The sequence below is a fragment of the Malus sylvestris genome, chromosome 11, assembly GCF_916048215.2.
Source record: "Malus sylvestris chromosome 11, drMalSylv7.2, whole genome shotgun sequence".
In the NCBI taxonomy this organism is placed as follows: Eukaryota; Viridiplantae; Streptophyta; class Magnoliopsida; order Rosales; family Rosaceae; genus Malus; species Malus sylvestris.
This window is the reverse complement of record NC_062270.1, coordinates 16,781,367-16,797,874: the sequence shown is the minus strand read 5'-3', so window position 1 is coordinate 16,797,874 and position 16,508 is coordinate 16,781,367. Positions and strand designations below refer to the sequence as shown.

Genomic DNA, 16,508 nt, shown 5'->3' with positions numbered 1-16,508 from the left:
CCAAACACCTAAAACCCTCACAGCTTTTTTTCATGGGTGTTTTTTTTTAAGCACCTCACTCCCAAACCACCCCTTAATCCTATGAGGCAAAATTTGCTTCCAAATCCTATTAATAATTATTTGTGTTGGGGATGTATGTAAATCCTCGACTTGGCGCCAAGTCGCGGATTTCACCGAACACTTTCCATTTGGATTAGGACCCCAAACAACAATGTATGTGGCATTATTAAGAGGAAGAGGGATGTCACATATCTTATTAACAATATCAACATCTATAACATTCTCAAGCTTGTTTCTTTCCCACTGACCATTAACTAAAAACTCAACTACTTTTGTATCCCACTTAATACGAGGGAATTGATTTTTTGGTATAAGATGAAAAATGGGGTGAGGAAAAATCCAGTCAGGAATCCAGAACAAGATGTCCTTGCCAAGCAACATAATGGTGTTACTATACTTTCCAAAAAGTTCTCATTCCTAAGGTATTTCCTTTTAACTACGTTTGCCCACCAGTTATCCTTATCAAATAAAATTTTCCATCCCAGCTTAGCAAGGCAAGCTCTTTTGAGGTGGTCAATGTTTTTAATACCTAGGCCACCCGCTTGTTTTGGTCTGCAAACTTCCTTCCAACTTACTGGATTGCACTTGTGGGTATTACCCCAAAAGAATTGTATGGAATCCTTATTTGATTTATTAGTTAACTTCTTAGGACACTTGAAACAAGACATTATATGATTAGGCAAACCTGTGAGGTTGGATTGAACAAGAGTGAGTCTTCCAGCCTTAAACAGAGTATTAGCCTTCCAACCGGCTAACTTCTGCTTAACCTTTCTGATCAACTCACTTCCATTCAAATGATCCTTCCAAAAGGCAATGTTATGAATTCCAAGATATTTTCCAATGGTAGATTTATGCTAAATGTGAAGAATATTTACAATCTCATTTCTAATTTGGCTATTAGTATTTGAAGAAAAATAAAGAGATGATTTATTAAAATTTATTTGCTGCCCCAAAGCAGTAGCAAACTTACTTAGAACATCCATAGCACTCCTAGCACCCTTAGTAGTAGCTTTAATAAAAATGAGACAATCATCCACAAAAATTAGATTTGAAACTTTATAGCCAAATGGGGAGGTGAGTAAACCAATATGAGATTCAGGAATACTTGCTAAATCATTTAATTTTCTGATTAAAGGTTCCATACAAAGGATGAATATATACGAAGAAAGAGGGTCACATTGTCCTATGCCTCTGCTTGCATTAAAATATCCATGAGGTTCACCATTAATATTGATAAAGAAACAAGTTGAGGAAATACACTCCATAACAAGGTTAACCCACTTTTGACAAAATCCAAAACTATCCAATACACACTTGATGCAATCCCAGTTAAGTAAATCATAAGCTTTTACCAAGTCAAGCTTAATGGCAAGATCTCCTGTTCTTCCTTTCATCCTATTAAAACTTGTGAGTAATTCATGAGCAATTAGAATATTATCTTGAATAGATCTTCCCGCGTAAATGCTTCCTGGTTAGGAGATATGCAAATAAGTATGATAGATTTTAATCTGGCAGATAATACCTTAGTTATAATTTTATAACTGACATTGCAAAGACTTGTCAGACAATAATTATTAACGGTCTCTGGGAACTTCACTTTCGAGATTAAAGCAATATTTATATGGTTAATCAAATGACGGCTAGTATTATTTACAAAACAATCCTTGACCATGTTGCACACAGAGGGTCCAACCATACTCCAACACTCCTGATAAAAGCTAGCATGGATCCCATCAGGACCTGGGGCTTTTAAAGCACCAATACTTTTAACAGCATTCCAAATTTTACTATCCATGGGAACAATAGTTAATTTACGATTTTGATCAGTTGTTGTACAAGGTTCAATGATTTGAGTAACCAACTTAATCTGGTCATTGGAGGGATTTTGCCCCCGTTTGAATCTCATTTTAAATTCATTAACAAAAACCTACTCCATCCCCTCTCCTTTAGACCACCAAAACCAATTGCCATCCCGAATTTTGTTGATTTCATTCCGTTTTTTCCTTATCATTGCACTCAATTGAAAGAACCTTGTATTTTTGTCACCATTTTTAAGCCAGTTGGCTTTAGTTTTTTGAGCCCACATTACTTCTTCCTCCTTAAGAACCCGAGAAAGTTGATCACTTATCTATGCTTCTAATTGAATTTTGTCTTGGATTGTATTAGAAGCAATAGAATTTCTATTTAATGACATAATTTCCTGCTGGACTTTGCTAAGTTCACTTAGGATCTTCTGTTTTCTTTCTTTAACTGACCCAAACACCACACGATTCCAATTTCTCACCAACCTAAACAACCCCTAAAATAGTCAATGGGGGACAATCCCTCATTGCAGCTCCAATTCTCCTTCACAAAATTCTTAAAATCTGGATGTAAATTCCACATAGCTTCGAACTTAAAGGTCTTCCTTCTTTGTCTAACAAGAGGGCCGACCGTGTCCAAGAAATAGGACTATGGTCAGAGCCCATAATAGGATAATTATGAAGGGAATAGTTAGGATAGGCTTCAAGCCAGTAGGAATTTGCTACTACTCTATCTAGTCTCTCAAATATAAGAGACTACTCTATCTAGTTTCTCAAATATAAGAGTATCATCCTTATGGTTGTTAGTCCAAGTAAAAGGAACCCCAGATGCATGTAAGGAAATAAGACCATAATTGTTCAAAAAATTCACAAAATTTGTCATATAGCAATTGTCATTCGATTGCCCCCCCCCCTTCCCCACTTTTCTTGAGTGTTTACAATACAGTTAAAATCCCCTAACATCATCCAAGGCTTATGACCAGGGTTGAGGGTAAGTAACTCCTCCCACATTCTCTCTTGTAGAGTTATATGTGGGTAGACATAAACAAAAATAGTGATAAACTCAACATTCAGCAACACATCCTTAATAGAAGCATGAATAAAACGCGAAGAAGCAGAGATAACATTAACATCTAAAGTGCCAGAATTCAAACACAGAAACACTCCCCCCGAATCTCCCATCGGGGTTACATCCAAAAAACTGATCAAAATGTCTCACAAAAAAAAAAAAACCTAGTAGGGGCTTTATCCACAGTAGACTTGGCTTCAACAAAGCAAAAGAAATGTAACTTAGACAAACTACATAGATAATTGAAATTAGACTTGAACTCTAGTCTTCCCATACCCCTACAGTTCCACACCATACCCTTCATTAATCTAACTCATCAAGATAAGCAGATGGTCCCGCCTCCTCGACATTTTCCCTCTCGGATACGTTTCCTAGGACTCAGCATTACCACCGTTGGTCTAGCAGTTGCAGAAGTCATCTCAGCTGCATGCAAAGCAGCAACAAACTCCCCAGCATGCTCCCTCGCTTCAGACTCATTGTCTCTCACAGTTGACATCATAACATCCTGATTCTGTTCCAACATAGACATGGCATAAAAAAAATTCAATTTACCTAACCTAAGCCCACTAGAACCATAAGACTCAAACCGAAAAGTTATATCAACAAGATTATCAAAAACAAGATAATCGGGTAAGAACCACTCATTGATGAATTTAACATAGAAATGAAGTTCATCACTAGCATTGCCTCGGTAACCTAGACAATCAGCATTTACCTGCCAATCTCGCTCCTTGGCCTTCCCAGCCCTACTCCAATCATGCACTAAGTCCGCCTTAGGAGTCCATTTCGGCTTAGGGCTAGAGGCCACCTCCTTATAGGACCTACCCTCCTTTAAGCTTTCACCAGAACTTCTCTTCTCACCTTTCCTCCTCCACTTAGGAATGACCGTAGTACAGCTCTCTTCATCCGGTCCTCCAACCTCCACTCGCAGACCAGTTCCTCGCACTCCATATAATCTTCTTCCACATTTGTAGCCTTAGGAAAACAGAGCATCACGTCATCCTGAAGACAAGCTTTTATATCTTCATTGACAACTACATCCTCTGGGTAAACAGTTGGTTCATCTTCCAAAGCTTTATCGATCATGAAGCAGCCATCATCAGCCTCAAACTTCGCACAGCCATGTCCTTCAAGATGCCTTCGTCCACAGTAGAAACACACTTCAAATATTTTCTCATAGCTAATCAGAATAGGTGAATCCTCTTCGTGGTTGATGATTAAAGCACGTTTCAGAGGGAAACGTCAGTCCACCTCCAGTAAGACTTTCACGAACAGCCTGTTCAGACCCAAAGTTACTTCGTCAACCCTAATCACTCTCCCAATAAGTTGAGTGATGTCCCTGATAATCTGTTCTTCTTTGTACTGCACCGTGACTCGCGGCAGCCTTGCCTAAACCACCAGCTTAGTAATAATATCAGAGTCCTTGAAATTTTTTGTCCATCGTTCAAGATGGGAAATTTGACCCCGGACATACCACGACACACAGACCCCCTACGCACCAGCAGCAAACCGTTCCCAGCCATCAACCACACCAGCCGCAGCCTCGTACACCGCACAAGCTACCACCTTTCTCACCCACTACACCGGTCGCTCCTCGTCGTCGATACTGAAGAGCCACCGATTCTCAGGTATCTGAGATAACTATTTTCTATTTTCTATTTTGATTTTTATATGATCGTTTTTATCGGATTTGATTGTGTTCAATATTTTCCTCATGAGTTTTGTCGAGCAATTATGTTTTTGTTCATCTTAATTAGACCTTGGTTTCAATTTTTTGAGAATCAGAATGGTAAAACCTGGCAGCTCAATGGGAATGCCAAGCAAAATAAAGTTGGAAGAACCCGAATCTTCGTCTTCTTCTGAAGATCTAAGTGATCGAAAGAAACTTAATTTGATATTGTTGTTAGTTTAGTTTGAAGAACAATCGATTTTTTCAATTCAATTTGCGTATTTTTAATTTGTTATAGGTGGAGGAAATGGAGCAGATGTGACATTTGGGGAACTGCAGGAGGTGCGCTTGAACGGGTCACATGTAGTGCACCTTAAGCCTAAAGAAGAGAAGAAGGGTGGTCGGGCGAACAAGAACCGGTAATCTGAACACATTGGATTATTTTGTTGGGTTCATATGTTTAAAGAGACTTTAAAACAAGATTTGGACTACTTGGATCTAACAGAAGACATGGCACAAAATCGAGTGCATTGCATTCTAGAATTCATATAGCCGATCTCACTTAGTGCGATAATGCTTTGTTGTTGTTTGTTGTTTGTTGTTGTTGTTCATATGTTTTGTAGTTGATCAGGTGAATATGTTTGTGTTTGGGGCCAATGGAGGTTACTTGCACTAAGCCTGTCCCTAGATTTCGAGAGGTTATTCAAGGTTCAAAAAAAGTTGAGATTTTTGTACGGCGTTTGTTATGATTTGTACTATGAAGTTCGTTCTTCTGTTTTCTAATGGGTTGCAGAAGCTTTCATTAGAAAACAATGGTAATTACAAATATTTTACCATGAGGAAAGTTAACTTTAACGATAGAAAGTCTGTCTCTATGTTTTGCCCTGAACTATTTGTAATCAAAATCTGGTATGATTTTAAGCACAACGTGTTGGAATTAGGTGGTTTAGTATATCATGTGGTTTTTCTTTTTAGGATTCACTTATCCTCCAAGATTTGATTTGTCAAAGTTATGATAAAGCTAGAAAACAGATGATCAAAGTTGTGAATCACATCTGTAGTTAATCAATTTATTGATAAGCAATCAATATACCTGAGTTGAAATTATTTCTTGCTATGTTCAGGTGGTACGCGACCCACGTTTTGAATCTTTATGTGGAGAACTTGATGTTGATCGGTATGCTCTCGCTCTCTCTCTCTCTCTCTCTGAAAACGTTCACCGGAGTTTTACGTTTATTGGTTTTTTCTTGAAGCAGGTTACGGAAAATGACTTTTTTGAAATTTTAAATGGAAAGGGGTTATGTTTTTTTTTGTTTTTTTTATGGGCCCGGGGGGGGGGGGGGGGGAGAAGGAGGGGTGGGTATGTGTGGAGTGGTAGGCTATTGGCATCACTTTGGGTTTTGTTTAATGTCCAAGTTTCTGAAAACTCCTTTTTTTGTTGCTGTTATTTTGTAGATTGGAAAGATGTTCTGATCTTGGTCTTATAGTTGTTGTATGATAGATAAACTTTCCTACGTTGGCAACTCTTTTGACTGATCAGCAAATTTTGCTTCTTGCAAAATGAAAAAGAAAGAGGGATAACATGTATTGAACAGGTTTAGGAAGAAATATCGCTTTTTATTTGAGGAGGAGCTTCCTGCCGAAAAAGAGGTAAGTTTCTTAAATAAGTCATAAATCCAATATCATCTATACGTACCGTTTCTCTCTCTTAGTTTTGGTTTGAATATGACAGGAACTACAGAAGCAAATCAAGAAATCTAAGGATCCAGAAACCATTGAAGAACCAAAGAAACATATCTCTTTGATTGTAAGTGCTTGCCTTTATATAAATATATTTGACAGATACCCTCATTTGTCCACCATGCTATATTGTCCTTTTAACTATAAATTTGCTTGGATGAAAATTAGAAATACTGGTTCTGTAACTATTCATTTATCTTTATTTACGTGTCTTTGCAGGACACACAGCTAAAATCTGAGTCAGCTAAGCATACTGAAGCGGCAATACTGACTGAGCACAAGAAAAAAGAGAGAAAAGCAGCAAAGGAAAGGAAGCAACCCTTTTTTCTTAAGAAATGTAATGCCCCTTCTCGCTGCCTCTCCACCTCTGTGCGCATGTTCATCTGTGTCCGGTTCAAACAGTATATATACTTCTAGTTAGTACATACGAGATGCAAGGAAATGAAAATTTTTTGTTCAAAATTTTCTATCATAATTCTAAGGAGCAGCTATAGTAACCGGTTTTGGCAGTTCCAGTGCTGGACGTTTCCTTGGTCATGGTTGAGAATCTTGAGATGTTCATTCTTGTAATGTTACAAGGGTGGCAATTCATAGTAGTGGATTGTTGGTGGTATGGAAACTACATGAAGCTTTCTTACAATAATTGTCCATGAGCTAATTGAATACAACATTGCCTTAAATGTATATGCGAGCTCATTAAGGTAATGCTGTAATTTATTTGCTTATGAGCAAGCATCATAAGAAAACTTCAATTATTTACCAGCCAACCAAATATCTAGGTTAACAACCCGACCCAAATAACATTACAAGATTGAACACTTCTAGACTCTCAACCACGACCAGTGCAGTGTTCTGCGTGGCCATCGACCAACAACTTGTATTGCTGCTAACTGGAATTGTGATAAATCGTGTGTTCTATATAATGCTGCTTGGCATAAATAGGAGTCGAGTAAATTGAATTAAATTACAATTGACGTTTCATTCTTTAATTATTGGCAGCTGAGATCCGAAAGAAACGACTTGTGGAGAAGTATAAACAACTCAAGGTAACATATTATCCTTTTGTCATGCTGTTGAACAATACCTTTGTGAGATTAGTACTTAGTCATGATGGCTTTGGCAACTAATGTCATCCATTTGCATGATCAGGCGTCTGGCAAGCTCGAAGCCTTCATTGAAAAAAGGCGCCGGAAGAATGCAGCAAAGGACCACAGATACATGCCATACCGCGGGCCTGACGCTACCGAGTAGCAAATTTAAAGGTTTATTTTGGTTTGATAGGAGCAGAGTAAATTTGATTTTATCTTACTAGCTAAAGTGGAAAACAGTGTGACTCGGGTAGGACGGACATCGGGTGTTTCCTTGGACGGTTGTAATGTTTAATTCTTTTTGTTAAGGGTATTGAAACACAGAAGAAAATCACTTCGATTCTATTGTCTTCTGTTGTGCTCAAATTTGGATGCCGTTGGCAGGAGAGTATCTTACATGGAATGATTTTACCACCACGTGGCGTCATAGTCCACTTAAACAATGACGTGTTGAAAATTTAACACGTCAATGTTCTATTGAAACAGTTCGCCGTGGTGTTAGTGAACCTGCTCCATGTAAGTTCTCTATTGTAGATTTACTTCCAATGGATGGATCAATCAAGTTGATCAAATTTATAGCTCCCTGAGAACAGGCTTTACATGAATTTATTATACCCCGTTTGTTTCACCTCAGTTAAGATTGATTTAACTTCAAGGACTATGCTGGATTTAAATTAGGGAGCTTTAATGAAAAGGGTTTGGGCCAACAAATATTTAATCAAAAACCATCCTAAAATGTTATTTAAGCAAAAGGGCTCAAGGTTTAATAAAAAACCATCCAAAACTATTGTTCACGGGCCAAACATACAAGCCCAATCAGCTACAAATCTACACTTCCGTAAATACCTTAAATGATTCGATGCAAGAGGAAATTGCAGTTCTTCGAGACCACGAACCGCAAAGAGGTTGAAGATATGTTCAGATCGAGCTTTATGATAAACTCTCGTGCCAAAAGGAGCTGCCCATGTACATAAATCAAAGTTGCTTCATGGATTGGTGCGAATTCAATTCAACGGACTACTATTATTACACCTTTTTGTTTCGGGGTTTTATATATGAGGGATATGTACGGTCCAAAAAACGTGGCAATCACGTCCGTATAATTTGTATTACAAGTTCATGGATAGATTCAAGCCTGTGGGCAAGATTGAATTTCCAGGTTATATATAGGAGGGGTACTTGGATGAGTTTTTCAAACAGTTGGATGTGGATATATGTTTGTATTCCTTCGTCATCTGTGAGTGTGAATTACTTCAATCATATGAATTACCTTTCCTCCACAACTAGCTAGCTAATTGGTATTCTTTGCATTCTTATTATTTATTCTCTTTGGATGTTGAACATATCTTCAACTTCTTCGCCGTTCGTGGTCTCGAAGAACTGCAGTTTCCTCTTGCATGAAGAACCCATGCTTCTAGCTGGCTTTATCGGCGCAGGCGGACATGTAAGAATCGTGGGGATTTTGTTCACTTTGGATGTTGGTGTGCGGCACTCGGAGACAACTCTTCACCAACCTCAACCCGTAAATACCCCTAAAGGAAGAGTCAGTTCAAATCAAAGTTGAAAAATGAAGCATTCATCGGAACAAAACCGTCGAACCAAGCTCAAAGAAGTTTAATGGCAGAAACCGACGAAAAAGTGTCTGGAAAAGAAAAAAAAAGAACCAAAACATAATGCTGTTTCTGGATAACCCAAAATATAACAATGTTTTTGGGGAAAAAAAAAAATCAGATACAGTTTTTGTTTTGTCTGTGCACAAACAAACACTGTATCTGAAAAAAAAAAAAAAAAAAACCAAAATCCAGAAACAGTGACTTAAATTCCAGAAACAGTGACTTACATTCCAAAAACAATCTATTTTTTTAACATTTGACTATTTCTTTTCTTTCATGCATCAGCTGATTATATTTAATAAACAGAGTGCTTATTTTGCTTTGAATCCAGATACAGTAAATTTTACTATTTCTTTTTCCAGAAACAGTGAGTTACATTCCATAAACAGTGACTTACATTATAGAAACAGTCTATGTTTTTAACCTTTGAATATTTCTTTTCTTTCATGCATCAGCTGATTATATTTAAGAAACAGAGTGCTTATTTTGCTTTGAATCCAGATACAGTAAATTTCACTACTAGCTTACATTTAAGAAACAGTGTGTATATTTCATTTAAATTCAAAAACAGTGACTTAGATTCCAGAAACAGTATTACTTAAAATCCAGAGACAGTTTATTTTTACAGTCCAGAAACAGTGATATGTTATTATTGAATAGCATGCAGATCTCAAATTTATTTTCTGGAGAAACAAACAATGAACTCCACTGATGAAGAAAAATAGAAAAACAGTACCTCGAATACATTATAAATAATAACAACGATCACATTTCAACGAAATAATACAAAATATAAATAAAATAGCATGAGATCTATATTTTTGTTTCAAAGAAAAAGAAGGTCTACAAAACAATGATGAATTCCATTAACGAGGAAAATATGGAACTCAACCTTAAAAAGTTAGGGGTAAAATCGATAAATCATAATTTATCATAGTTAGGTCATTTTTAGTTGGACTGGTTTAATATGGGCTTTGTATTAATCATTAAACAAAACTTATAACTTGGTTTTTTATTAAAATTAAAATTTTTCAAGCTATTTTCATTAGTTCTCCTTTTAAATTAAGTAATATTTTTTTCATAAGAAACGATAACAAGTTATTTAGACAATAACATAAATTACAAAATAGTGAATAAGAAATCCTCCATCTAGCAAAACTAGCTAAGATATCCCACGCTATATGAAAAGAGAGAATAATCCCTAAACTCATCCGAAAGCGAGCTGAAAAATGAAAATAACAGTCCTATGTTTGGTTTTTGCTCGGATTGAACTATAATCTCTCTCTACTCTGAGTTCCAGGAAACCAAATTTCTTTCTAGATGGAATCGAGAAAAGCGGGAAAATGCAGAACAACGCACCTCTTGACCATGTCGATGGGAGGAGCTGGCGGAGTCCACAGGAGTTCCAGTGAGGTTCTTAATAAACCCCTCGCCCACATTACCATACCCACGGCGAAGCCAAATCTGTAACACCCGAAAAAATTAAACAGTGCTATCATCATTCCATGGAAGAAACAACGTTACAAATTTACAAGCTACAATATCAACGTTCGTATTCTGAAAACGTCGCATTGTGGTTCCATCATCAATACAAACAATAACATCTCTCGTAAATAACCAAGCTCTACTTAACCTTTGATTAATCGCCGAAAATGCTCTCTTAACTAAAACGGTTGCAACTGCAAAACTAGATTCTACCACATTCAGAACAACGTACGAGGAATTGGATTCCATCTTTCTCCGAACCCTTGACAATTGATGAATTCGCAAACACGTAAGTATGCACAGGCATGGTTTTTACAACAGATATCTGGGAATTCTGCGAAAAGGGTTCTTTTGAAATGAAACTGAATTTATTATCGAAGCTTAGACTATACAAATTTTAGAAGAAAAAACCTAAAAGTGCTGGTATAACATTTACAATTAGACTTCTGCTTGCCTCTTTCTTACCAGCTGGGGTTCGAGAGCTCAATCTTTGCGATGTCTGGTCCATAACCACATCCTCCTAGCATAATCGTTTTCTGATAGGGATCTACTCCACCTTGACCCAAGCAAGAAGTGCCGTTCCAAGCTTCTTGTGGTGTCATCCTCTTGACACTTTTTGTTGGACATCGATTCAACAAATAAATCGAACAAGCTACAGCTTCTGCCCACAATTCTTTTGGCAAATTCTTATCCTTAAGCATGGACCTTGTCATGTCAAGGATGGTTCGATTCTTTCTTTCGGCTATCCCATTTTGCTGTGGGGTATAGGCAGCAGTCAGTTAATGCCTAATTCCTTGCTCCTTGCAGTATGCTTGGAAAACATTGGAGGTGTACTCTCCACCTCTATCTGATCTCACAGCCACAAGCTTGTGGTTGCTTTCAGCCTCTGTGAGTGCCTTGAACTCCTTGAAGATTTTTAGGGCAGCCGACTTCTCCTTGAGAAAATAAACCCAAGTCTTCCTACTGAAATCATCAATGAAAGTAATAAAATACCTATTACCTCCATAAGACATAGGATCCAATGGACCACATATATCCGTGTGTACCATCTGCAGTGGTGCCTTTGCTCTCCATGTATCACCAACAGGGAATGATAGTCGTGCTTGCTTGCCAAGCACACAACCTTCACATACTTGGCGTGTGGCTTCAATCTGGAGTAGACCACGAACCATTCCTCCACTTGACAGCAACTTTAGGCCATTGAAATGAAGATGGCCATATCGAAGATGTCATTTCCATGACTCATCTTCCATTACACCAATGTTGCAACTCCCAATCTTTGTGTTCAACTTCAACGGGAACATTCGGTTTTTTGACATTTCAACACGTGCAATAAGCTTTCTTCTTGCATTCCTGAGAGTGAGAAACATATCCTCCATATGTATAACATACCCTTTCTAGAGCAGTTGACCAATGCTCAGAATGTTGCTCTTCATACCTGGTATGTAGTAGGTATCGGAGATGTATTCTTCTTTACCATCCTTCGAGATGATTTTGATCTTTCCTTTGCCTTCAACTGGCAACTTTGAGGAGTCACCAAGACTCACAGATCCATAAGGCCCATCTTTGAGTTTGGCAAAAAACTCTTTCTTTCCACACATGTGGTTGCTTGCACCAGAGTCTAAATACCAAACATCTTGTTGGCTACTGATATCATGGTGTGCTAGTAAGACTGTAAGTTCCTCACCAGCATTTCCATTTGATTCTGCCATGTTGACATGCTCACCATTTTTATATGAACATTCATTTGCATAATGTCCATATTTCTTGCAAGTGTGACATTGGATATGCGCCTTTCCTCGGGTAGATCTCCACTCTTGAGATTGACCTCAGTTTTGTTCATAGCCTCGACCTCTTCCTCGGGCTCGTCCTCGGCTACGGTTGGATGAACTCCCACGACGTGAGTGCCCACGACCTTTATTTGGTTTATCAATATTCAACTTTGACTCCAAAGCTTGCTCTAGCGTTGTGGGGCTTGCATTCTTCTGAATGCGTTGCTCGTGAACTAGGAGGGATCCTAGTAGCTCCTCTGCGCTCATCGCCTCCAAATCCTTGGATTCCTCAATGGCAGTCACCACATGCTCAAACTTAGATGTGAGTGACCGGAGTATCTTCTCCACAACTCGTACTTCATCGAGTCTCTCCCCATTTCTCCTCATTTGATTTACTATAACAATGAGCCTTGAGTGGTAGTCGGAGATGCTCTCCCCTTCATTCATGTGAGCAGTTTCAAAATCTGCTCGAAGTGACTGTAATCTCACTTTCTTGACTCGATCTACTCCTTTGTAGATTGTACTGAGTGTGTCCCATACTTGCTTGCTCGTTGTTGCTTCTGCAACCTTCTCGAACGTTGAATCTTCTAATCCTTGATAGAGAAGATACAACGCCTTCTGGTCCTTCTTTCGTAAATCCCTGAGAATGTTCCTTTGATCTGCAGTATATGTGGCTTCTTGCTAGGTAGTGGGTACAACATACCCACTACTGACAACTTCCCATAGCTCTTGTGATCCAAACAATGCTTTGAATTGGATGCACCATCTTTCATAATTTTCTTTCTTCAATGTGGGAACTTGGAGCTGCACTAAGTTGGATGCCATAACTGCTGCACCTGCCAGAATGGTATTCTGGCTCTGATACCAATTGTTGGTATTGATAAGTTTACTAACTTAATACCAAAATATGTGGGTGATAAGTTTACAAACTCTATCACACCTCTCACTTTGCACTCTCAATAAAATTGGACAAAGAAATATAGAAAAGAGGGAAGCTATAAGCTTTGGCAAAACACTTGGACTTTGATATATGAAAAGAGAGTTTACAAACTCAATAGCTTACAAGCTGAAAATGAGAAAGGAATTGGAATGGAATTGATATTCTAAAGCCTGGCAAGAAGGCCTATTTATACAAAACAGAAATTGATAAACAATACAACAACACATACAATGAATGATGGTGTTTACCATCTTTCCACCCTTTCAAACACATGCAGCAACTTTGGATAGTTGGCACACACATACATTGCATCCTTCCAGCTTGCAAACACAACCTTTCGGCTAGCACACAGCAGCTCACATCTCTACTGTCTTTCAACACACTTTCAGCTAGCACATGGAGGAAACTTTAGTCTTTGTAGTTGCAGCAAGTGTGAGTACAACCTGTAAAGAAACTAACAGCTAGCAGCTGCCATTTACAACCTGTTTTGATTTGAATTTCCAACAACGTGATGGTTCTGCAGTTGGTGTTGAAAAATTTGTAGGCATGGACAACGAAACATTTGATGCAAATGAATTTGCAATTGCCAGTGATTCTGTCAAACTCTTCACCTGAAATGCAATTGGAAAGAGCTCAACACAATCTAATGACAATGGGTAAAGGGCTAGAGCATCAGACAACAATGCATAAAACCCAGTATAACACGTCTAGTTTTAATGGAGTCAAACTCACATCTGGAGAATAATTTCTTGCAATGGATATATCTGCAAAATGCACATACTCAGCTCACTAAATCACAAACAAACGAAGCAACAAATGCCAGCAATCCAGCGATTAAACTTATGTGACTACCTAACATAAAATAGAAGTACGTCTGATAAGTGTGTGCATGCGCAAAACATCACATGCAAGCATCCAAAGACCTCATCGTGAGGGCTACCAATTTTCCACTGGACAAATAATTGTAAAACAAGGAACTGCAGGTTATCAATGTACTTTCTTAACATGTGCTCAAAATAAAAGAAAATAGAAGAAATATGTCCTCAAAATTTAAGATATATGTTCTGTTAAGACAAACGCTGTCGATCCATAAAACAAAGACACGTCCAGAATTTCTATTTTGACAGAAGAAAATTGTACATTTGAGCTTTCTTTATCTTATTTTGATGATATGTAAAGCAGGAAACTAGGAAGCTGAGAGAGGCATATATTTGGTATAAGGCTACTGTGTGGTTCTTCAATGTGTTTACAAATACCAAGAAAAGATCGATCATTCTTATTCAGGACTATCAGAAATTCCTATCAATGCAAACATGATGCCACTGTGCAATTTGCATCACACCGAGGATTGCAAAGTTAAATTTTCATTTTTACAGGCATTTCTGATGCAATAGTTTATAAACCTAGTAAAAGAGGCCATTAGGTATTCACTACATTCAATCTTATGTAAATTAATCTCATGATGAAAAGTAGGAAGTTCAGAAGGTTTCATTTACCAAAGTGGAAGTAACGTTACCTGGAGATGGACTCAGATTTGTACCTGTTCCTCCATGAACAGGGGACTTTTGAGATATAGGTGTTCCAAAATTCTCCAGTGGGCTTCCCAGATCTGAGAAATTACCCCTTTCAGAACTTAATGCACCTTTTAACTCCATGCTATCATTAGTACTGATTCCACGAGAGACTTGATATGGAGTACCAATTTCACTAGAAACACGCTGTCGATTATCCCATTGAAAATTCCATGACGGTGAACGTATGGCATTCCTGCACAATGTTTCACCTTCAGTTCGATTTGGGTGGGTTCTTTTCTTCGCAGCAACACAGCAAACTGATCCCATGATCGTCCAGATAGCCTTCGCCCTCACTGTGAGCCGAAATTTCACTCTCCTGGAAGACAGAAAATAAACAAGATTTAGTCCGTCATTCATGTTTAATAGCCGCAACCTAATCTTCTAAGTAGAGAATCCAAGAACAGCTCATCCTTACGAAAGGCAAGGGAAAATCAATACTGCATCATAATCACCTGTATCTAATTACTGCGACATCATCTGTTGTATTCAATTAATGGAACAATTATTCGGTTTCTTCGATTTGTATGTCACCTTTTAAGGAAATACTCTGCACATTATTGCTTCCAGACTAACATGTTGCGTTTATTAACATCTAAACCAACCACTCCCCTAAATTTCCAATTAAAAAACCAAAACAAAAATGATGAACAAAGAAAAAAAGAGAGTTAAGAGCAAAGTAAAGTAATCAGTAACCTAACAAATACATACAAAAAAAATAAAAAATTGAAACAAAATTCAATGATTCTTAAAAATCATAAAATTGAAGAAACCCTAGGAAAAATAAGCATTAAAGTTCAATAATGGAAATATAAATTGCAGAAAAAAACCTAGGGTTTCCAATCTGCTGGAGTGAACGAAAGAGAAAGGAAAAGTCGCTGAAAATTACCGTTTCGTTCCGTTTAGGGTTTCACAGTGCGAGGGAGGTCTTCATCTTCTTCCGCCTAAAGTTGAGAGAGAAAGAGGAGAGAGAGGATTGAGCGGTATCAGAATAACGGCGTGGATGTGATGTGGTGGGAACTGGGAAGTTGTAAACGCATCGGGAGTTGCGCCACGTATTCTGTACTTCCAGCTTTTAGTTTTTTACTTTTATTTTTTTATTTTTTTTATTTTTTATTTTTTCTTATTTCCTGCTACTGTGTATTTTTTCAGGTACAGAAATATATTGGCAGCCGAACGAGAATCAGGATGCCAAGCAAAAAAATTATATTTATGGGGAAAATGTTTATGTTCAGATTATTGCGTTCTGAGTTTAAATTATTCGTATCATTTTTAAATAAAAAAGTAAAATGTTATTCACATGCTGAATGCATTTCATAATTTCTTTACATATTTGATATTTTTTTGTGGAATAGTCGAGTCTTAAAATTAAAATGTGGTATAAACATCATCAATAAGAATACTCATGAATTACTAGATTTTTAAAAATAATCAATTAAGAAACATCAACTGTGGAACAAAATGAAAGCATATACTAATTTATTTCTTCTGTTACATCCTAAGTGGGATTTGTTCAGCAGAACCCACCCATTTTCACAATAAAATAATTCTAACTGAACTTAAGAAAATAATGTATTATGTATACCCCATGGTTGCCCAACAAATTAATCAATAATTCAATAAGAGTATTATACAACCCACAACAGCAGCCATGCATATATGATTTTTCGCTAGTTTTTCCCAGATTTCTTCTTGTCCT

At 37.6% G+C, this 16,508-nt stretch overlaps 1 protein-coding gene and 1 pseudogene across 2 annotated transcripts; one reads left to right on the top strand and one right to left on the bottom strand.

The window, feature by feature from the left end:
* Window positions 1-4,717: 4,717 nt before the first annotated feature.
* LOC126590084 (uncharacterized) lies at window positions 4,718-7,623 on the top strand (annotated as a pseudogene).
* Window positions 7,624-13,301: 5,678 nt separating this feature from the next.
* On the bottom strand, window positions 13,302-15,759 carry LOC126590088 (uncharacterized). Of its 2 annotated transcripts, XM_050255590.1 has the most exons (4): window positions 15,699-15,759; window positions 14,755-15,128; window positions 13,971-14,002; window positions 13,302-13,849 (listed from the first exon to the last, which is right to left on the bottom strand). In XM_050255590.1, the coding sequence occupies exons 2-4, from the start codon at window positions 15,077-15,079 to the stop codon at window positions 13,700-13,702; spliced, it is 507 nt and encodes a 168-aa protein (XP_050111547.1). In that variant the 5' UTR covers window positions 15,080-15,128; window positions 15,699-15,759; the 3' UTR covers window positions 13,302-13,699. The 2 variants fall into 2 exon arrangements, with proteins under 2 accessions (XP_050111547.1, XP_050111546.1); XM_050255589.1 differs by lacking the exon at window positions 13,971-14,002.
* Between the last annotated feature and the right edge of the window lie 749 nt (window positions 15,760-16,508).

What these genes read in the sequence shown, in the direction of transcription:
- LOC126590088 (XM_050255589.1), bottom strand. Translation starts at nt 15,079, where the DNA reads ATGGGATCAGTTTGCTGTGTTGCTGCGAAGAAAAGAACCCACCCAAAT. An exon ending in AAATCTGAGTCCATCTCCAG is followed by an intron (nt 13,850 to 14,754) that starts GTAACGTTACTT and finishes ATTGCATTTCAG; the next exon opens with GTGAAGAGTTTGACAGAATC.